The following is a 23647-nucleotide window of genomic DNA, read 5'->3' on the forward strand; positions in this document are numbered from 1 at the left end:
GGATTTTTTTCTTTGCACCCTGCATGCTCCCAAACATTCAACATGAGAACTGTCTTTAACAAGACTCCTGTTGGACAAAAGCAATGGGGTGTTTTTAAAAAGCACAAACCATTTGAAAAATATGCTGCACCCGTAACAATTTGAGCCCCCCACCCATATGACCAGGAAGCAACATACCACAGTTAGACTCAACTTGACTCCTGGTTATCACAAGGAAACTGTTTGATTGTATAATGTTCCAAAGTGATTTTCTTTGTTTCTGTAAAAAGTGTTTGCTTCAAATCCACAGTTAGCATCATTAGGAATGTGGGGGAATGCTCATTACAGCATGTGGCATCATAAATTTAACAGAGACCATTACAAACCTCCCCCTCCAAAGAAACCCTAAGGTACTTCACAGCAGAAACTTTAAAAAAAAGAAGTGGGGAAGAGAGAAATCAGCCATTTAAATGAATTCAAGGCTATAGGTCCAAAATACATGTGTATTTACACCAGTGTACGTCCATTAATTTAAATTAAGTAGTTCTATATTTACATCAGAAAGCCGTTTGTCCCTGAAATTTGCATAATCCCAGATGTAAATAGTACTGAAAATTAGCCTGTTTACTTTTTACTTGGTGTATTTAATGGAATCACAGTAGGAAGGATAAGAGAAAAATATTAAACCCCCTAACAGTGCAGATGCTGACCAGCAGGAAACCTAATAAAGGCTCCACTGTAGCCTGTCTGAAAGCACACAGAGAAAACTGGAATTGAAAGACCTAATCTAAAACCCACTGAACACAGCTCCCACCCACCCAAGCAGGGGATTCTGCGTGGGGGGCACTTGCAAACAACCCCCTCACACCCCCGCCAAAGTACTATGATGGAATGAGACCAGTGAGGGCCTAAACACACCTAGAGTCCTCTGTGAGGATAGTATTGGAGGGAGTGCTCCAAGAGCAGCAGGTTTCAGAGTTTGGAACTCATTCAGATGAATAGGCTAGTTTACAACTCTTTGAGCTATTGTTTCGGGTTCTCTGAAGACTCAGGTGGACACCACTGGGTTGGCTATTCTGGGCTCACATTTTCAACAAATCTTTGTAATAATGAGGGATGAAAACATAAGGCCAGATGTGCAGCTGGGGGTAAATCCCACTGTTGTCTTCAGTGGAGGTATGTAATTTAATCTTCTGATATTGGGACCTTATTTCATTTTTAAATGAAAACTAAGATTCTGACACCACCAAGTGACTCCAGGAGTTGTCAATTATACCTATGCCTTAATCCTGCTCTGCTCTCCTTGATTTTAAGAACAGATATCAGGACCTGTGGATGGCCTCCTTCATTTTTGTTGTTATGGTATCCATCTGTGTTCTTACTAAATAAGAAGAGTGTTCTAAATTTTTTTGGATATCAAATAGAAATCTTTAATGGAAAACAGGCAAAGCAGTGATGTGAGGACACATTGAGCCAAATTCTGCATTTGTGTACACTGATGTAAATCTGGAGTACTTCCATCAGCATCATTGATCCAGTTCTGCCACCTTTACTCACCATGAATAATATTTTACTACACAAGTAGTCCCAGTCAGGAAAGGCGGGGAGGAATCAGACACTGAATAGGCAAGCAGGTAGCGTAGAGGGCATCTGCCAAACCCACGAGCCCTGCAATTAAATTGAAAGAGTCTTTCAGGATTTTACTACAGAGTCCACACCGAATTCTTACCATTTGCATAATTGTGTGCGTTTTTGAAGTGACCGCTATAAACACTGGCAATTTCATTCTGTTACTAGCAAGTTCTGGTGTAAATTATCACAGTGTTCTGCAGGGATCTACAGTAGCTATGTGACTCCCAGTGGGGTTACTGAAAGGTAAAACAGGGATTTTTTCATAAAGAAATACCATCCTATAATGTATTTTTGAGTAATGTCAGAGCGTTCAAATAAGTGACTCTTTATTGCACTTAATTTTCCTGATCGTATTTCTTAAAAAGTGGGATTGTGTCTGCATGTTGCAGTGATTACCTTTGCTTAATCAAGGAATTCATAAAAATGAAAAGCTATAGAATTGTATGAAAAGGTTTTAACAACACATTTTAACTCATATGGTGACTTGGCTTATCCTTTCACTGTAAAACAATTTCCCTGATTGTGGAAACCTAGTAGGCTGCCGTTAATTGGTATAATTACAGCTCTCCAGTTATGAACGCACACAAATCAACATTTTTGTATTGGCTGACAAATATGAGGATGTATAAAATTGGGGATTCTGTACTAGACATTCTATAGAAATAATGAGAGAATGGGCCAGATTCTCATCTCACTTATAGTGGTTTGACTCCAGTGTTACTCTGACTTCAGTGGCGTTCCCGATGACTTACACTGGTGAAAGCATGTGGAAGCTCAAGCCCCTGGTTGGGTTTCAGAAAGCTGTTACAAAAAATCATCTTCGTATGGACATATCGTTTGGTCTGAACAAACCAGGCCACAGCCTCAAGCAGGTGTAAATCAGCTCCACTCACTTCAACAGAGCATCACCGGTTTACACCAGCTGAAGATCTGGCCCATTGTATTTGGCTAAAGTATAGTTCACTCTTTGTATGGAGTAGTCTCCACCCTCATGCTGCCTCATCCCTGCAAGACCTGCCCCTCCTTGCTTCCCTTCCACCCCCTGTCGCTAGCCTTTGTGAGATGGCTCGCTACTGCGGGTGTGGATGCGGATGCAGGTAAAAGATGGCTAGCAGATTGCGGGTTGATCCTGACGGATGTGGATCCACATTTTTGAATCCATGCAGGGCTTTAAAGACAGGCTGTTATGCTTATAAGAAGCACATGGGATCTTTTTCAGGGGAAAAGGCAATACACTGCGTTTATTGAAGATACAGCAATTAACGTATGAATTTAATCACACACACGCACATACTGTCCCGCCGGTCGATGTTATAGTTACCAATCCAGAGTCCGGATCAATCTAGTGGCCAGCTATGTTGATCACAGGTAGGTAGGAGCCGGGTTTTGTTGGTCACGACATGATGCTCTGGAGAAGTCTTGGCAGGACGAACCCAAAGTTTCATGGCAAAGCACCTTATTTATATAGTGATTTTTTTTTTATTGGAACCAATGAGTTTTGCACCATCATGCTGTAATTAATTGTTTGATGAGTGCTTGTTTTTTTAAAATTGTTCTTTTTATTTTATATTTTGTTTTTTTTTATTAAGTTTTGTAGGGAGTTACCCTAGGCTGGTTTTGATTGCAGCTATTTTGTCCCCATTGATAGGTGCCTGTTTTATTTTAGAGTTGTTAATTCTTTTATTTATTTTAAAATGCTAAACCTACAACAAAGTGCTGACCCTAAAAGGTCTGTTACTGCCTTGAAATCAGCCCAGACACAGATTCTGGCTGATGCCTCTCTACCAATGGCCCATTGGGCCATTTCTTTCTGCTATTTAAAAAGGGTGGTGGCGGGATATGGTTAAATCATATACCAATACATTTAATACATGCTACATTATACAGTGCTCAAGTTGAGAGATTGCACTGTAGTACCTTTTTGGAATTAAAGGAGAAAATAATTGTTCATATGCCCAGTAATGCATACAGATAATTCATTATATATGTTCTTACAGTAACTAAATAGCTCCATTAAAACCCAAGCTCCAAGGGTATTTTTGAATGTGAAAGACTGGAAAAATCTGCCATTCTGTGTTCAGGTGTATTTATTTATGCTGCTAGGATGGCAACTGCTTCAAAATAGATACCATTGTTCCATTGTTCACAAACACTTGTATATAGAGTAGCAAATAGGAGACCATATTCCCAAACTTTCAGGTTCAACCACGCCACCACATGATTCTGATTTAACTATTGGAAGAAATGTAAATACAAAGGATTATTTTTATGTGAAAGTGTAGGAAACCAGCCTGTGAGTGGCTGAATTGGCAGGATGCAGCTATAAATGTTGCTTGAAAAGATGGTAAAAATATTCATGAATATTTTGTTAAAATAGTATTAAAATTTGTAGAAAAATCAAAGAATTCCAACTAGTTCTCTTGCTAGTTCAGCACCCTCCCAATTTTTTTGTCAAGATGTAGGGTTGTTCAGTGTTTTCATCACATAAACTCTGGTAACATTTCAGCCAACTCTGCTTGCAGCTGCTACAGTTGCTTCATTCAGAGTTTCTCTTCTCCTGTCTAATGGCCCTTTCATGGGTGAAAAAGGGGCTGGGGAAAGAGTGCAAAATCCTCCAAATCCACCTGTTCCTCTCCATTCCTGTCAACAAAACTCTTGTGCCGATAGACCTTGGCTATACCTCAACTCAGTTACTTCTCTGACCACATCGAGACCCTTGATTGGTTTCCCCTCACCCTCCACCTAGAACTCAAACAGCATGTCCTTGCCTTCAAGGCTCTGCATAACCAGGTTCCCATTTCCTCTCCACTCTGTCCTTCTCTGATTCCCCTACTCACCCATTTCATTCCAACCAAGATGCCCAACTTGGCATCCCCTTCATGTTCTTCGCCCACTCTTGCCTCCAAGCTGCCTCCTATTCAAGGAACCTCCTCGAGTGGTCCTCAGTGCCTCCCAATGTATGTGCTACTTCCAAGAGGCTTGCAAACCCTGGTCCTCTCCTCAGTGAAGTATTCATAAGCCCAATAATTTAAAAAAAAAAGCCCACTGTTTAACCTAGCAAAACAAAAAAATCAGTGGGTATATAATTGTTTGCTATATGTCAGTGTTTCTCAAACTGGGGTCGCCGCTTGTGTAGGGAAAGCCCCTGGTGGGCCAGGCCGGGTTGTTTACCCGCCGCATCTGTAGGTCTGGCCGATTGCGTCTCCCACTGGCCGTGGTTTGCCGCTGCAAGCCAATGGGAGCTGCTGGAAGCAATGGCCAGTATGTCCCTTGGCCCGCGCCGCTTCCAGCAGCTCCCATTGGCCTGGAGCAGCGAACCGCAGCCAGTGGGAGCCACGATCGGCCGGACCTGCAGACGGGGCAAGTAAACAAACCGGCCCAGCCTGCCAGGGGCTTTCCCTACACAAGCGGCGACCCCTGTTTTGAGAAACACTGCTATAGGTAGATCATGGAAGATAAAATGAGGGAGGGAAGGACCCTGTTGGCACAAGAACATATGAATATAAACTCACCAGGAGTAAATTTAGTCTGTAAATTAGTAGATTTCTAATCAGGAGTAGGGTTCTAGAATAGCCTCCAAAAGGAGTAGTGGGGGCAAGAAACTTACCTGGTTTTAAAGATGGAACTAGATTCATTTGTGAATGGGATTATATGATGGGGTTGCTTGTAACAGCAGGGGATTCAACTCGATGACCCAGGAGGTCCCATCCAGTCCTGTGTTCCATCATTGTGGTATCTTCCTTCCTTTGTTGCTACATTTGTGTGACATCTATCTGGACAATGATTTTCAGGCAGTAACCAAGGACCAGGTCCTCAGCTGGTGAGAGTTATAGCTCCATTGACTTCATTGGAGTTATGCCCATGTACACCAGCCAAAGTTCTGGCCTAGTGTTTTTATACTTGTCTGAAATATGCCGTCACACTGCTAAAATTACAAAAATAATATAAAAAGAACAGGAGTGCTTGTGGCACCTTAGAGACTAACAAATTTATTTTAGCATGAGCTTTCATGAGCTACAGCTAAAATAAATTTGTTAGTCTCTAAGGTGCTGTCATAGGGTCTCACCCCCACTTTGAGCTTGTGGGTTCAAAGATGCGGACCCGCATGTATTCTGCCACCATTTCATAGATCTCACCCCCACTTGGAGCTGTTGGGTTCCAATGTGGGGACCTGACTTGGTTTCCCTCTAAACTAAAATCCTAGTTTAGATCTAGTAAGCTGCCACCACTCAATCAGGAAATGTGGATTGAGACACAGTCCTTCCCCAAAATCCTAGGGGATTCCAAGAGCCCCAAATCCATGGAGTTCTTACACCCAGGAGAAACAAACCATTCCCCCTGCTTCCTCCCCCCTCCCTTTTCCTAGGAGAGACACCGGGATCTAACTACAGAGGGATACCTCCCCCTTCTCTTTCCCTGAGAATTCACCCAAGGAAAGACCAAACAAGTCCTTAATAGAAAAGAATTTATTAAAGAATAAAAAGAAAGTAACTTGTCTCTGTAATTCAAGATAGAACAATACAGGGTCTAAGCTTATCAATCTCTGGAGAGAATTCCCCCTCCCCCTTTCTCAGTAAAAGCAATATCAGCAAACAGGAATAAAGAATTTCCTTTAGCAAAACACACAATTGCAAATATAGAAAACAACTCAAAAGACTAATTCGCCTTTCTAATTAATACTCACTATTAATTAGTAGAAACTACTCCAGGAGAACTTGGAGACATGACTGTTCTTTCTTAGATCCAAAAAAGCACTCTCACAAAGAACACAGACAAAGGCTTCCCTCCACAGAGATTTGAAATAATCTCGTCTCTGATTGGTCCTTTGGTCAGGTGGTCATCAGGTACTGCATGTTAACCCTTTACAGGTAAAAGAGACCTTAACCCTGATCTGTTTATTTATGACAGGTGCCACAAGTACTCCTGTTCTTTTTGCGGATACAGACTAACACGGCTGCTACTCTGAAACCAGAAATAATATAAGATGGTCACCCGAGTCCTCTCTAATCCCTTCCATCCTGTTGTTTGTCACACCTACTTTGGTGACTCATTGGATTGTAATCAGTTTGGGGCAGTATTTGTACAGCACCTAGTATCCTGTGCCCAACTGGGGCGTTGGAGCATAGTACAGTCGAACCCATTTATCTCGACCTCGGTTAACTTGCCAATCCTATTAAGTCGACGTTTTAGAAGTGGAACCGCCAAACTCCCTCTTTGTCTTATGGGTTTCTCATCCGTTATGTCGATTCGCCGAACCCTAATATCTCGAGCCCGGCTCCCTGCGTCCCCGACCCACCGTGTCCCCAGCTGCCCGCTCCCCGGCTCCCCAGCCGCGCGGTTCCCCAGCCGCCCGCTCCCCGCGTCCCCAGCCGCCCGGCTCCCCGCGTCCCCGACCCACCGTGTCCCCAGCCGCCCGCTCCCTGGCTCCCCAGCCGCGCGGTTCCCCAGACGCCCGGCTCCCCCCGTCCCTGGCCGCCCGGCTCCCTGCGTCCCCGGCCGCCCGCTCCCCGGCTCCCCAGCCCCGCGGTTCCCCGCGTACCCGCCCCGCATACCTGGTCCCCGCGTCGCCTGCCGCCCACCCGCCCGGCTCCGGTTCGCCGGTCCCCGCTTCGCCGCCCGCCCGCCCGGCCCCGCATACCTGGTCCCCGCTTCGCCTGCCGCCCACCCGCCCGGCTCCGCCGCGGTCCCGCCCGCCCGTCCGCCCGGCTCTGCTTCGCCGCCCGCCCGCCCGGCCCCGCATACCCGGACCCTGCCCGGCCCCGCCCGCCCGGCCCCGCATACCTGGTCCCCGCCCGGCTCCGCTTCGCCGCCCGCCCGCCCGGCCCCGCATACCCGGTCCCTGCCCGTCCCCGCCCGCCCGGCCCCGCATACCTAGTCCCGCCGCCTGCCGCCCGCCCGCCCGGCTCCGCCGCGGTCCCGCCGCCCACCCGTCCGCCCGGCCCGCCGCGCCCGGCCGCCGGCCCCGCATACCCGGTCCCTGCCGTCCCGCCCGCCCGGCCCGCATACCCGGTCCCTGCCCGTCCCGCCCGCCCGGCCCGCATACCCGGTCCCGCCGCCTGCCGCCCGCCCGCCCGGCCCGCTTACCCGGTCCCGCCGCGCCCGCCCGGCCGCCCGGCCCGCCGCCGCCCGGCCCGCATACCCGGTCCCTGCCCGTCCCCGCCCGCCCGGCCCCGCATACCTGGTCCCCGCTTCGCCTGCCGCCCGCCCGCCCGGCTCGCCCGCCGCCCGCCCGGCCCGCATCCCCGCTCCCTGCCCGCCCGGCCCCGCATACCTGGTCCCCGCTTCGCCTGCCGCCCGCCCGCCCGACTCCGCTTACCCGGTCCCCGCTTCGCCTGCCGCCCGGCCCCGCTTACCGGGTCCCGCTTCTTTGGCTGCCCGGCTCCGGGTCCCGTCCACGGCCCCCCGGCCCCGCTTCCCCCTCCTGCTTCGCCGGATCCAGCCACGTGCAGGCAGCGCGGTAAGGGGGCAGGGAGGGGGTGGGGGGTGGATAGGGGTTTATCTCGATCATTGGTTATCTCGACGCTGTTTGGCAAACCCCTAGGCCAGCGACATAACAGGGTTCAACTGTAGTAGTAAACTAACATGCAATTCGGTCTTTCAAAAGATATGTAAGAGAACTCATATTGACACAATCTGTGTCTACACTGTGGAGTCTGTACTGGCACAGCCTCCTAGCATCAATGCAGCCTACGCCAACAGAAGGAGTTTTTCAATAGGAACACCACCTCCCAAATCATATTAGCTATGTCGACAGAAGCACTCTTCCACTAACACAGCTGCTTCTACACTGTGGGTTTTGTTGGCATAATTATGTCAGTTAGAGGGGTAGGTTTTTTTCACACCCCTGACCAATGCAGTTATGCCTATATAACTTTTCAGTGTAGCCCAAGCCCTAATGACGACAAAGATTTACAGCACATCCAGAATAAATATACTGTATCCATTTTGCCACAACCCGACTTACAAATGGCCTCAAAGCTGCTGGAGAATTGCACCGACTCCTCATTTTCTGTAAGCGCAAGAATACAATGGATCTGCTATTAACAGAGTCGTAGCAGATCTATGTTATTCTTGAGTTCATTGAAAAGAAGGAGTTGGTGCAATGTTCCAATAGCTTTGGGACAAAGATTTCAAGCATTTTATCAACCCACCCACAGAACTAATGTCTTCTAACATCGTTGTGAGAGTGTGCTTTAATTACTAAAGCAAAGCCGAAAGCATTGCCTTAGTAAAAATAATACCTAGAAATGCTTATGCTGTACTTTTCATCTTCAAGTATTAATTAATTAATACGCCCAACATCCCTTTGACGTAGCTAGGTATTACTGTCTCCGCTTTACAGATGGGGAAACTGATGGGGTTTCAATTCTGTACCGCTGCAGTTAATGGAAGCTTTGTTATTGACTTCAGTGGGCACAGGATCAGGAAGATAAAGAGCCTGAGTCTTCAAGCTGCTTGAGCACCTTTATCTCCCATTGTGAGGTTCTGAGCACCCTCAACTCCCATTTAAGCCAATGGGAGATAAAGGTGCTCAAGCAGCTTGCAGACTCAGGTTCTTTAATCCCACATCAGACCCAGGGTTATAAATTGAGTTCCTTGCTCCCCGATTGCCTCCTTATTAGAGCACATCTCTTTTCTTATGCTCACTGATATCTCCATTCTCACTGTGCCTCTCTTCTACTAGGGTGAGTTGGTGTACGTCAACTATGGCCGTATTGAAGACTTTTTCAAACTGGAGAGAGAGATGGGAATTAACTGTACTGGAAAGATTGTCATTGCCAGATATGGGAAAATCTTCAGAGGAAATAAGGTAATGTATCTACTCTATCATTGATCTCTGTTCTCAGGTTGTGCTTAAGATAGGCCTTCTCCGGAACTGATGGCCATATTTAGAATCTTTTGGCGATCTTAGCATAGTTGAGGTGTTTATCAAACTATGCTCAAAAGATGCTTCCTGAGTAGGAGATATATATACGCACATCTATGACAGTATAAATAATTAAATACGTTTGTTTAAAATTACTCATTTTTACAGATTCAGCTGTTCTTTAAAATGTATCTAACATGTTTCGGTTGCAAGATTTCCCCAAATTGGGCAGGGATTAGCCCAAGAGAGGGTTTTTTAGTTTAAAAAAACCCACCTATAGATTTCCTCAAATACTTTGGGCCCTGATTTAGCACATGTTTAAGAGCTTTCTTGAATAGGAATGCTTTCCTCAATCAGGCTCATAGTCAATAGAAAGCCTGTATATGTCTGTGATCATATTTCTCTTAAAAATCCAATTGACTTCAATTTGAATAGGATTAGACCTTATATGTAGTTTTACACAGTTTTCAGTTAACCAAGCAATCCAAATGCTGAATCTTTTAATAGGGATACCTAGATTTGTGATATTCTCTTGAGGAATATTTTCTGCCCATTGAAGGAACAACTGACATGTGTTATTGTCATAAGTGAAAGATAATATAAGTAATAGTCTATATTGCTGAATTGTTTCTAGAACACCAAGTGGCCAAGAATCCAGCTGAATGGGAAAGGCTCATGAAAAGTGAGCAGATTCCCATGTTTTGTAGTATTCCTCTGTGGCATGAAGCACCCCTGAGGCTTGAGAATGCCATGGACTTATTGTCGCTAAAAGGAGCAACACAAATTCATTCTTGTACTTGTTGGAAACGCTGCATTCCTACTGAATAATTAGACAATATATATCTGGTCAAGTGAATTCCATTGGTTGATTATATTAAGTTTGCTTATACAGTCCCATAGGATATAAGATGAAGGCAAATATTGTATGTCCTGAGCATGGCTATGATAAGTTTTAACTAAAATATCTGGACCTTACAATCTCAGTTGAAGATTATTTGCCACTCCGTTACTATGTTGATCTGTGTTGCCTGCAGCAAAATAGATTAAGAAGCCAAAATGAGATCTGTAGCATCTCAAAGCACTATCTGTGGGCCAGAGTTAAACACTGATTTTGTTTGCCAGAAACACCGATATGAAAACCCTTCCCTTTGTCAAAACAGGACAGAGCTGATCTAATGCCCCTGTAAGCCTAAAGATAATCAGTTAGTCTTTGGCTTTATGTACATGTTCAAGCAAATGGCAGATTCAAATCCTGGAGCAGTACATTTTTCTGTCTTGTATGGTTTACGATTCTGAAACACCCCCCATCCCCGGAGGCATTCAGTGTAAAGCATTCACTTAGCAACTAAGATTTCAGGTTGTATTAACACTTGTCAGATTTTTATATTCTGCACTGAATATTTCAGTAAACAGCTGCTTGTTTTTGTCTGGGGGACAGGAAACAAACTAGAATTACGCTTGGTACAGTAGTACGCTGTGAGTGGTGTTTCCATGTTATTGCACATATTTCCTGCCGAGGATTCTAAGTAGCACCAAGTCCCTTATGCACATGCTGTATCAGGTTTCTCAGCAGGATACCAAACCTACTGGCTGCCAGGAAATTGCATGACATGAGAATAATTATGGGCCGGTTACTTATTTACACTAAAATCCCTTTAAGCCACTCGGGTAGTGTCAAGGGGCCTTAAAGTAGGTGTTAATATAATTTATAGCCCTTTACAATGCCAGAATGGTAATAAATGAGATTCCTGTCCTAAGACTTGTCATCATTTTCAGCCCTCCTTTGAGGAATCTAAAAGGGGATGCTGCTTTAATCAGTTCCCTCAATGCAAAGAATCAAAGAGTCTATTCTGTGAAATGCCAGGTACCCTCCTCTTGCTTTGGGACCATGGCCTGGAGAATTCATGCATTGGTGTCAAGCTGTCAAGGACTGAATAAGGAAACGGGATATGCTTTTTAGGTGAAGAATGCTGAGCTGGTTGGTGCCAAGGGAGTTATTCTGTATTCAGACCCTGCTGACTACTGCGCCCCTGGAGTAGATACCTTTCCAAATGGCTGGAACCTTCCTGGAGGTGGAGCCCAGCGCGGGAATGTGTTAAATCTGAACGGGGCAGGGGATCCTCTCACGCCAGGTTATCCAGCAAAAGGTGAGTGGCGTTGAGAAGAAGCCATTGCCATGGCCCAAGCTCTGGTGAGAGCCAGGTGGTCCCAAAGGGGTCTGGTCTCAGGAAGAGTGGGAGAGGGTGACAGGACATTCCTCATTCCTTTGGAGCAGACGTATATAAACCCATCTGTAATTGCCATTGCATGGAGGGGGCAGCTTTGGGCTCCTCCTTCACAGGGTGCTGCTGCGTGGGACCCACAAGAGGGAGCAGGATGCTGTCAGAGGATTCAGAGTGGGCTGCATTGGAGAGAAGAGTCTGAATGGGGGAACAACACTGAGGTTATGACTCTATGTTTAACAGCCCAATACTGGACGGGGAGGGGAGACCCTCTGTGCTGGTACAACAACTAGCTCACTGGAGCCAGCTGTCACAGGGCAACATGCACATGTTTTGTTAGAGTTATATATATATATGTGTGTGTTTATACAGATATATGTATTAAACCTTCTGTCTCTTCCCCTTCATTTCTGCACACTATGGGTGGCCCAAGCCCACTTGCATAATCCCCATGAAGCGGAGGTATCATTAGCTCTGCAGCTCTAAAAGACTGGGTCTGTTTCCCTTTCAGCCACTTGGCCCTTTGATGGGGCTGCACTTCCCTGTAGAGCTGTTGGTGGCCATCTCTCCTCCCAGCCCTACTGTGGTTCCTCTCAGTGCAGCAGGAAAAGATACTGGGGAGAAAGCAGGAGATGAGCCACCATCCCTGCACTAGATCCAATGATATTCTCTGCATGAAAGCCCCGTATGCCCTTTACCCCCCAGCCAGGGTTCCTCCCACACCCATGTTAAGGAAATCCTTCTCTCAGCCATCCTACAAAGGAACTGTATTCAGAAATGGTTTCCAAACATGGGAATTTTGCACACACAACAGACTGGGGAATGGGATGCAGGGTTGTGGACGCCCAAGGAGAATGAGTTGAGGTCTCTCTGAAACTGTATTTATGTCATGTAGAGGACAGCGTTCTTGTAGAAATCTCGGCCTCATTTTTAGCACAGGAGAGTAATTATTCCTCACTTCTATGTAGTGCTGGGCTACATGTTGTATGACTCACCCTTAAAAGTCAGCTAAAATAAATACCAGCCTTATACCTCCAGAGTACACCTATCGATATGAAGAAGCCAGGGCTGTAGGTCTTCCGAAACTTCCAGTCCATCCCATTGGTTACAATGATGCTGAAAAGTTATTACGGTAAGTAAATGGAAGACAAGGGGAAGCTTCATAAGAATGTCTTGTGAAATCCACGGAGGTATGTGAAAGAAGGAGAGAAAATAATTTATACTGTTCCTCTGGCACATTTACCAAAGTAGCTTGTTTGCTATTATGGGGACCTCCAGGGTAAAAACTTAAGGAACCATTTTATTAGATTGTTAGTGTATGTTGGGTATGTGCCCAGAGCATTTTAAATAAATCAAAACAAATAAATGTTTTACTGAAGCTATAAAATGTACCTTAATTTGAATAAGTAATCAAAGTGTAATAATTTAGCAGGGCTGTCAAGTAACCTACTTTTGGGAGGTGACACCCCCAAATGAATCAACCATTCACCTGTGAAACATTTCTCTCTCATGTCTGGAGGATGGGTAAGGAGCTGTGTGCCATCCCCACTTTACTAGATACAGGCACACTCTTACAGTGTATTAAATCAGCTGAATGTGAAATGATGCCAACAAGCCAAAACTTGGAGCCAGTGTTCATCTAGCATTTCTCATTCATTCAGCAAATTTCTTACCTTCTTGTAAGGCAAGACTCATTTGTTGTTAGCTTCCAGACTAAACCTTTCATGTTAGTTGTACTCTATTTGCAATTACACAAAGCTAGTGACCATCAGATTCCTTGTTTAGTCAAATAATTCTGTAGGACATTCATTCATTTGCCCTCAGGCCAGGTGCTGGGGTGAGTTTAACGATCAGCTTTTGCTTTTAGATTTTGGTAGGATGTGTGGTATTATTACTATTTAATATTACATTATTTATAGGGCTGTCGATTAATCGCAGTTAACTCATGTGATTAACTAAAAAAAAAATTAACGGCGATTAAAAAAAATAATCATGATTCATCACACTGTTAAACAATAGAATACCAATTGAAACGTATTAAATATTTTTGGATGTTTTTCTACATTTTCAAATATATTGTTTTCTATTAAAGTTCTCCTGTTCTTATTACAACACAGAATACAAAGTGTAGAGTGCTCACTTTATATTATTTTTTATTACAAATATTTGCACTGTAAAAATGATAAACAAAAGAAATAGTATTTTTCAATTCACCTCAGACAAGTACTGTAGTGCAATCTCTTTATTGTGAAAGTGTAACTTACAAATGTAGGGGGTTTTTTGTTACATAACTGCACTCAAAAACAAAACAGTGTAAAAATTTAGAGCCCACTCAGTCCTACTTCTTGTTCAAGCAATTGCTAAAACAAACAAGTTTGTTTACATTTACAGGAGATACTGGTGACTGCTTCTTATTTACAATGTCACCTGAAAGGGAGAACAAGCGTTCGCATGGCACTTTTGTAGCCGGTGTTGCAAGGTATTAACGTGCCAGATATGCTAAACATTCATATGCCCCTTCATGCTTCGGCCACCATTCCAGAGGACATGCTTTCATGCATGTGTTAATGAAATTTGTGACTGAACTCCTTGGGGGAGAATTGTATGTCCCCTGTTCTGTTTTTACCTGCATTCTGCCATATATTTCATGTTATAGTAGTCTCGGAGGATGACCCAGAACACTTTCACAGTAGATTTGACAAAATGCAAAGAAGGTACCAATGAGATTTCTAAGGATTGATACAGCACTCGACCCAAGGTTTAAGAATCTGAAGTGCCTCCCAAAATCTGAGAGGGACTAGGTATGGAGCATGCTTTCAGTTGTCTTAAAAGAGCAACACTGCAATGCGGAAACTACAGAACCCGAGTCATCAAAAAAGAAAATCAACCTTCTGCTGGTGGCATCTGACTCATGATGATGAAAATGAACATATGCCAGTCTGCACTGCTTTGGATAGTTATCAAGCAGAACCCGTCATCAGCATGGACGCATGTCCTCTGGAATGGTGGTTGAAGCATGAAGGGGCATATGAATCTTTAGCGCATCTGGCACATAAATATCTTGCGATACCGGCTACAACAGTGCCATGCGAATGCCTGTTCTCACTTTCAGGTGACATTGTAAACAAGATGTGGGCAGCATTATCTCCTGCAAATTGTAACCAAACTTGTTTGTCTGAAGTAGGACTGAGTGGACTTGTAGGTTCTAAAGTTTTACATTGTTTTATTTTTGAATGCAGTTATTTTTTGTACATAACTCTACATTTGTAAGTTCAACTTTCATTATAAACAGATTGCACTACAGTACTTGTATTAGGTGAATGGAAAAATATACTATTTCTTTTGTTTTTTACAGTGCAAATATCTGTAATAAAAATAAATATAAAGTGAGCACTGTACACTGTATTCTGTTTAATTGAAATCAATATATTTGAAAATGTAGAAAATATCCAAAAATTCTTAAATAAATGGTATTCTATTATTGTTTAACAGTATGATTAATTGCACAATTAGTTGTGATAAATTTTTTAATCGTGCGATTAATCACTATTTTTAATCGCTTGACAGCCCTAATTATTTAATATTGATGATAGTGCTCAGAGTCTGATGGTGCTGTGTATTGTGTTAACAAGCCCCAATCCTGCAAAAACACACAGTAACTTTATGTACATAAATAACCCTGTTGAACTCACTGGATCTATTCACATAAAATGACTCATGTGCATAAGCACATTTAGGATCAGGACAATAAAGGTGAACAATGTCCATGCCCCAAACAGCTTACAGTGTATGTATAAAAAGTCTGTGGACCTGGCTGTCTCACAAGCTTTATGAAAATTAATCTGTGAAATTTAAGCCTAAGTAACCTTAAAACAATAGCTTGCAACTTGGTTGTGCATCAGAGATCATTCTAGTGAGCAGTGACGAAGGGGACACTGTGTTCTGGTACAAGTTCTTCAGTCTTTTTCTTTCTTCTATTTCCCTGCTCTGCAAAAGTTATTTTCTCTCTCTCGCCTCCCTCTCCCCCTCTTGCAGAAATCTTCATCTGAGCCAGAAATAAGCTAGTCTTCAGTGTTGAGAACAAAAAGGTCAAAGATCACATTCACAAATACCTCGGCAAGAGTATTTGAAAAATTAGAACATTACGGTCATTATGGGCAAGGCTGACAAGAAAATCCTGGAGCCGCTGTAAAGTTGTGTGCTCCCTTCCCCCTCCTTCTTCCCCCCACATCCAGTTGTAGTAACTCTTGGGTATTTGGTGTATCATATTGGAAGCATGGAAAGACATTTAAAAAAAAAAAGTTTTGAATCAGCAACATAAACTTTTTTTACTTCCTTCTCTTTTGAAACACGTCAGAGGTGTCTAAGTGACTTAGTGTCCATTGACTTTCAATGGGACGTGGGCCTCAATGTCACATAACTGCTTTTGAAAATCCCACACATTTATCTTTTTTGCTTTTCTGCTTTGTACATCGGCTCGGCGTTAATCTGTTGATATAATAGTTTATTTTCTCTAGTAACGCATAATATAATTCCTAGCTTCTGACGGGGAAAGTCCAACATATTTGATTTTACATCTGTTTAAGTCATCTGAGATACAATGTTAAAAGCTACACAAATCCAAAACTTTTGGCAATTCCAGACAATGTGCATGATATTGCCAATTTCGGGTTTACATATAACTTGCTTATAACTGGTCTTTGCATTTATTTTAGGCATTCTTCCTGTGCTGAATTATTCCCCTAGCTGTATGTGCATGACCTTCCCTGAAGCAAATAGGAGCTGTCTACCTGCATAAGAGGGCACAATTAGGCCCTCTTTGGATGAGGTTTAAAAATCAGTCTATGCCTAGCTTTCACTGATATGGTCCTAGTGTAAGCACATATTTCAGGCCAACCTGCTAAGGAATACGGTATTCCCAAATCACTTCCCCACAAAATGTCATGCTTAGTTCATAAAAAAGTGATGTGAGTTTGAAACTGTCTTTTTATGATCGGATGAGCCAGTCAATAGTTGGCAATGTAGCATAACTAGTAATTTTGCCTTTAATTGAGTTGTAAATATCTAGAGAGTTGGTTTTAAAACATATATGAAACATACATCCTCAATAGACATTTGGTTCTTATTTATTATATAAAGATCAGAATGCTTAGTTCTTCCTATTTATAAAACAAATGCATTTTCCATAGATTATCTCATCCTAGAGGCTCCTGGGCATAAAGTATATGCTTAATAGCTTTGCTGAATGTGGATTAATTTATACAGATGTTTAAAATAAAGTACACACTTAAGTGTTATGCTGATTTGGGGCCAGAATGCCAGAATCAGGGCCACCTTCTGACATTCATAGACCCTGAAGATTACCCCAATTCTTATAAGCACTTAGCAAAATATATAAATATTTAAAAGGGCACCTATTCACACAGACAGCTATTCACACAGACAGCTAAGCAGGCACTGATTTTTATTGACTTAGTTTGGGGCTTTAGATTGTTCACTATTTAGAATAAGGAGTGGTCTTAGTCTATGTTTTTTCAAGACCCTGGCACGTTTTGTATCACTGAAATATAATTTCAATTGAATAGCCAAAGCGTCAGCTTAGTGTATCCAATTCTGATGTCATTCCACTGATGCAAATACATGGAGTTAATCTGGATTTACAAGGGTGTAACTGAGACCAGGATCTAGCCCATAGGCAGTGGTGCAAGAAAAGATCACTTGAATCATCCAATCCAATTCCCTTCCATTTTAGAAGCCTATTCAATACATTTTTTGTTATACAGCTTAGATGGTAAGCTTCTTGAGGTAAGGTCTGGGGAGTTTCATTCAGTGTTTGTACAGTGCTTAGCACAGTAGAGGCTTGGTGCATGACTGGAATTCCTAGGCCCTACAGTTATAAAAAAATCTGTTTTTTATTATTTATATAACAGTGACATGGGAGGACCTGCCCCACCAGACAGCAGTTGGAAAGGAAGCCTGAATGTGTCTTACAACATTGGTCCTGGTTTCATGAGCCATTACTCCACAAGGTCAGTTTTGCATTACACAAAGCAAATTTTAATAGATAAGGGAAATATAACAAGAGTTAGTGAAATATCTGAACTAGAGCTTTGCAAGTTTTGACATTTGGGGGTCATTGCAAGTTTTTCCTTGGTGTCAGGGCATATGGCGTTGTTTCTGGGCTAAAGTGAGCTCAAAGCAAAACATCAGCTGAGTGTCTCCTGGTTTTGATGCAAGTTCATACATTGTTCAAGGTTCAAGCAATCTGTGACCCAAATTCAATTGAAAGGTTTCCAGATCTTAGCAAACTCTCTGATCAATCAGGGCTGAGTTGAAGGCCTCGCAATAAAAGTTCCTCTCGTCTATTTTGAACTAATCTGTCTTCAGCTTTGGGACTATTTGTTGCATCATATAAAATAAGGACAATATTAATCTCAAATTTACATTGTTCTGACAATTCGAATGTAATGCATCATTCCTTAAATTGCAAGGCCTCATTTTTGCTTCAGGTGGCTATGACTGAGGCCACATGATCTACTGAATTACAGCCAACGGCTAGAAGCCACATGAATCCTGGAGTTCTCATTCAGGCTGAACTATTGTAATGACCTCAGATGAACCACTTGGCCTCTTCCTCCTCCTATAGTCAAATCATCAGGAAAATGAGATTAAAGAAATACAGGACTGCACTGAGTGTCAGATGCTGCCCCTTAGGTTGGCTGGTACATAAGTGAACAAAAGTCACTTTTGTGATACAACTTAGAATGTCTCCTGATGTTCTGGGGCCTGATGCCTCACTGACTCCCAGCCCTGTGATTCCATTCTCTGCAGTGGAGTTACCCTGGAGTTACACTGGCTAAGTGACAGAGGAACCAACCTCTAGATTTTTTTAATAAAATATTTATAAAATACGTTGTTTCTCCTTTCTCCCTTCCAACTTTAGAAACAGCTGCTAACAGAACATTATTCTGAATTCAGAGCTTTTAGTCTGTTGCCAGCATAAATCATAGCAGCAACCAGTATAAATAGCATGTTACCAGCATAAATCATAGCACCAACCAGTATAAATCATGCACCAACAATGTGATTAGGTAACTTTTCAATGCTAAATTGTGTCCTCAATTTCAGTAATATAAAGCTGGAGCAATTTCAGTGGACTTTTTCCAGATTTACATTTGTTTAAGTGAGAGCAAAATTCTGCCCTTAGGCTCTCACTATGACATAATATGAACAATATATATATTATACATTTTTAAAGCATATAATGTTTTATTAAGTAATTTGATGAGTTCTCTCTTTAAATTTGCTTTCCAATGCATTAGAAAGGTCAAAATGCACATTCACAGTAGTAATAAAGTGACAAGAATTTACAACGTGATCGGTACCATCAGAGGAGCAACAGAACCAGGTAAAGCTGTTTGTCTTATAAATGATCAGTGGGTGCAGTGAACTGTAGATACACCTAATTAAACACAATAATTAAAAAGAGAGGACATGGAAGAGGGTTTTCTCTATATTCTACTTGGTGAGCACGTCTGTTCGTACACATTGGGGATTTCCTGCAGCAGCACTCATACAGTTTAGGTTACGTCAGCACTTTCACTATAAAAACTGGTTTTCAAAGGGGAACGTAACCTAGACATAAACATTGGTGTCCAGGCAAGCAATATTGCAGGTACATTCTCTAATGGATTTTTTTTAATAAGAGAGTTGTGGGGATTTAATAATAAATGGAAGTTTAGATCTTTACGAGTTTGAAAAGACATTCATGTTCTTGCCAATGAAATGGCTTTACCCCTTAATGGCTTATGTGTACTATATTATGGCATCTTTTATCCAATGTGATCTGAAAGCCCTGGAATTCATTTTCAGATGTTTATAGGGTGGTAAGATCACGTCATCTGCAACCACAATACAGCCATTTCTGGGCTGAATCACAGTTGTAACAACATCAAGGAAGACAGTAGGATTTATTCTTTCTTTGATACTATATCATGTCAACTCATCTTCCATTGTGACTTGGTTAACCCTCATTGTAATGTACCTCTCACCTAGGGCAAGAAAATACTACTTCAGCGTCCTTAAAACTTGTTGAGTTAAGAACACTCATGATGTAAAAATGTAATACTGGGCCAATTTTGATCATCAAATGCACAACAATAAGATGTATGATGGAGTGTCTGTCATAGCAAAGGAAAGTTTTAAGGAGGGATTTGAAACAGAATAATGAGGATAAATAGAACCCCAGAAGGTTATTGGTTTTGATACAGTTTTTAAATTTGTGCAGTTTTATTTTAGATTTGGTGGTTCGTACAGTTTTTGGTTTGCTTGTTCATGTGACTTGATTAAACTTCAGGCAAAGACACAGCATAGAAAACGAAAAGCCCAAAGGATGAATATTTTGGAAAATGATGCTTGTCAGAAATTGCAACAACTTTAAAAATTTAGACTGCAGTTGGAGCTAGTTATTGTTATGGTGTCTGTTATAAACATCCTTTGGGGTTAAAGTACTTCTACAGATGCTAATATAAATAAGCCACAAACCAGCTGCAGTTCAGCAATAAACTTTCCTGTAATTTTTTTCCCTAAAGAGATTTACAGTGGCTCCTGCCATTCTGCCACATGTGAAGTAAACTGTTAAAGTGATGTATTTGTTGCCTGCAAACCTACACAGAATACATAGTGACTTTCCATTGACACTGTTACTGCAGGAAAGACATCCTCCAAATAAACCCCTATCATTAATTTCTCTAGACAGATACGTCATCCTGGGAGGCCACCGTGACTCCTGGGTCTTTGGTGGAATTGATCCTCAGAGCGGGGCAGCTGTGGTTCATGAGATTGTGAGAAGTTATGGGAAATTGAAGAAGGAAGGTATGTGACTAAAGAATAAAGCAAACAAAACCATTTACAGATTTTTCTTAAACTAAGGGTCAAATTTCTGCTCTCAGTTGAATTAAGTTAAGTACGTGCTTAAGTGCTCTGCTAAATCAAGGCCTTAGTCCTTCATATTTGGAATTTGCTGTCAACTCTTCAGTTATCTATTGTAGATATTTCAAAATACCTATAATTATGGTACCCAAAAGATGCGATCCATGAAGATATATAGGCATCTAAGTCCCATTTTTAGGCACCATTGTAATCCACAACTGCTGGTTGGCTTCCATCTAACCCTGTAGGTGTCTAAATTAGCTCAGGGCCTATGTTTTTGCTTATGAGCATGCACATTGCAGCCACACTTTAGGTGCCCGGATCTGTTTCTCATGCCTAAGCCCCAGAATGATTCACAAACCACGGATGTTAGGCATTCAGCAGCCTAAGTTGTGTGCTGGAGTCTGAGCTGGTAAACAAGCTCTACGTTGCAATGTCTAAGTCCCTTGGTGGATCTTGGCCTACGTGCCTCTCTCATTCATAGTGTGGTAAATTTGCTTTGGCAAGGAATTAAAGTATCTAATTATAGAAATTACTGAACTCTTGTATAGCAGTTTTCATCTTTACAGTGCTTTTCAGCTGCTAATCACTGTTATCTTAACTTTAATTAATTAATCAAAAAATGTTATGATGTTATGACATCCTTGGGTTCCAAGATGGTGATGGGTATGGGAAGTTTCATCTGGGGAAGAAAATCAGGCAGTGTGCGGAAGATGGGGAAGTAAATATGACATACGGGGTAACTGTTTAAAATTCTACAGTCTGTGATACACAAGAGGTCAGACTAGATCATGCAGTAATACCATCTGGCCTTAAAAATCTATGGAACTATGCCATAAGCTAGTAAGCATGAATCTGAGAAGACAACTTTTATAGCTTCCAAATCTGTTAAGTGTACATAAGTGTTAAACCAGAGTGAATGGGACTCGGAATACGTACAGGCTACACTGTGGAAAATTAGTGGGAGAACAAGTTTAAAAATACAAGGTTCCTAGTTATACTCAAGGGTGGTGAGGAACATCAACACTATTGAAAGTCAGCTGCCAGAACAAATAGAGTCTCCTTTTATGGAGTCTGAAATCCTGGAGACAGAGGTCCTGACATAACTGGAACACTGCTACAGTAGCTTTCTTTGCCCAACCACAACATTTAAAACCTGTTAGAGGTTAATTTTGTTTCCTTCACTGCCTAGTTACCGAACATAATAGGAAACAATGTTTAGTGAAGCCAACCAGGAACAGGAGTAATAGCAGTGGCGTGAAGGAGAGCTTGGATAAAGTACATACAGATAAAAACACATTGCAATATACCGTGCTGCAGATTACCGTGGCTTCAAATCACATGCAAAGCTTTTTAGAGTGAAAGAACATTGTTTAGAGGTGGATCTATCAAAACCACACAGGGGATTCCTCGATATTTGAGAGTTGATGTTTGGGAAGAGGGTCAGGGAAAGCCTTTATGGCACTAGACATGGAACAAGTATTAAGATTTATATTTAAATTAAAAAGGACAGTAATTTAATATCTGTATTGAGTAGAGCTGGTTGTAAAAAATCAAAACACTTTTGCAAAAATTCTTCCCCAGTTATTTGCCAAAATGTTGAATTTAGGAAAATGTCAATCACCTCAGGTACTGAGGAAAGACAAAGGTCTGTATCAGGCATAATACTGCAAACTATGAGTAACATTACAAAACATTTTGGGGGTAGATTCCCCAAGCGTGCCTTTTGCGCCACACATCATTCTTGCAGCTGAGACCCAAACTGTTGTTACTCATGGTATGATTTAGTTTCCATTTGATATTCACTCACAATGTATTTCTCTGGAGTAATTCTCCTGGTGCTTTAAATCTTTTGTTATTGTAGGATGGAGGCCCAGAAGAACAATAATATTTGCAAGCTGGGATGCGGAGGAATTTGGCTTGCTAGGATCTACAGAGTGGGCTGAGGTAAATCAAGAATAAGTGATCTAAGAGAGTTCTGTACAATGGTAGATCTTTTCCCCCACTTTTTGGAACCTCTTCCAATGAAGCATGTTCATATACACTCAACACGTGAGAGAGTGTCCAAGGTTGTATTGCTAAATACCAAGAAACAGTCCCGCAACATTCAAGTGATAACTAGGGCCATACCAAATTCACAGTCCATTTTGGTCAATTTCACGATCATAGGATTTAAAAAATCATAAATTTCATGATTTCAGCTATTGAAATCTGAAATGTCACAGTGTTGTAATTGTAGGGGTCCTGACCCAAAAAGGAGGTGTGGGGGGGTTGGGGAGGCTGCAAGGTTATTATGGGCGGGTTGTGGTACTGCTACCCTTACTTCTGCGCGGCTGTTGGCGGCGGCGCTGCCTTCAGAGCTGGGCAGCGTGAGAGCGACGGCTGCTGGCCTGGAGCCTAGCTCTGAAGGCAGAGCGGCCACCAGAAGCAGCGCAGAAGTAAGGGTGGTATTGTATGGCATTGCCACCCTTACTTCTGCGCTGCTGCTGGTGGGCAGAGCTTCAGAGCTGAGCTGGCCAGCAGCCGCTGCTCTCCAGACACCCAGCTCTGAAGGCAGCACAGAAGTAAGCGTGGCAATACTGCAACCCTCTAAAATAACCTTGTGATGTCCCTGCAACTCCTTTTCGGGTCAGGACCCCCAATTTGATAAATGCTGGTCTCCCCCATGAAATCCCTATAGTATAGGGTAAAAGCACACAAAAGACCAGATTTCACCAGGGGGAGGGAGGGGAACCAGATTTTATGGTTCATGACACATTTTTCATGGAATTTGGTAGGGCCCTAGTAGTAACCCTTTCCCAGGAATACAGTAAATTATTCTCGGCTTTAGCAATGAGCAACCTCAGTGTGAATTGCATCTGAAGAGGCCACATGTGCTACCTACAGTATAACCAAAGTAACAATGCTACATCCCAAAACAAAGTGTGTCTGAGAATATACCAACCTATACTTACAGGTAGGGACCCTGCCAATTGGAGATATTGGGCTTGATTCTCCTTTCAAACCAGTTTTAAAT

The 23647-nt window shown here is 42.6% G+C and overlaps 1 protein-coding gene across 3 annotated transcripts in view; it reads left to right on the forward strand.

Annotated features, from left to right (window-relative positions):
• Positions 1-23647, forward strand: part of FOLH1B (folate hydrolase 1B) — a 57917-nt gene that overhangs the window by 18461 nt on the left and 15809 nt on the right. For all 3 annotated transcript variants that reach the window (XR_005590771.1, XM_039511340.1, XM_039511345.1), the window contains exons 5-11: positions 9296-9421; positions 11439-11625; positions 12739-12832; positions 17631-17729; positions 19023-19108; positions 20455-20574; positions 22496-22578. Coding sequence is in view for 2 of the 3 variants with exons in the window: in XM_039511340.1 (XP_039367274.1) it covers positions 9296-9421; positions 11439-11625; positions 12739-12832; positions 17631-17729; positions 19023-19108; positions 20455-20574; positions 22496-22578 (795 nt within the window). In the remaining variant the exon portion in view is untranslated. The remainder of the gene's footprint in view (positions 1-9295; positions 9422-11438; positions 11626-12738; positions 12833-17630; positions 17730-19022; positions 19109-20454; positions 20575-22495; positions 22579-23647) is intronic.

This window comes from Mauremys reevesii, linkage group 1 (genome assembly GCF_016161935.1).
Source record: "Mauremys reevesii isolate NIE-2019 linkage group 1, ASM1616193v1, whole genome shotgun sequence".
Classification (NCBI taxonomy): Eukaryota; Metazoa; Chordata; order Testudines; family Geoemydidae; genus Mauremys; species Mauremys reevesii.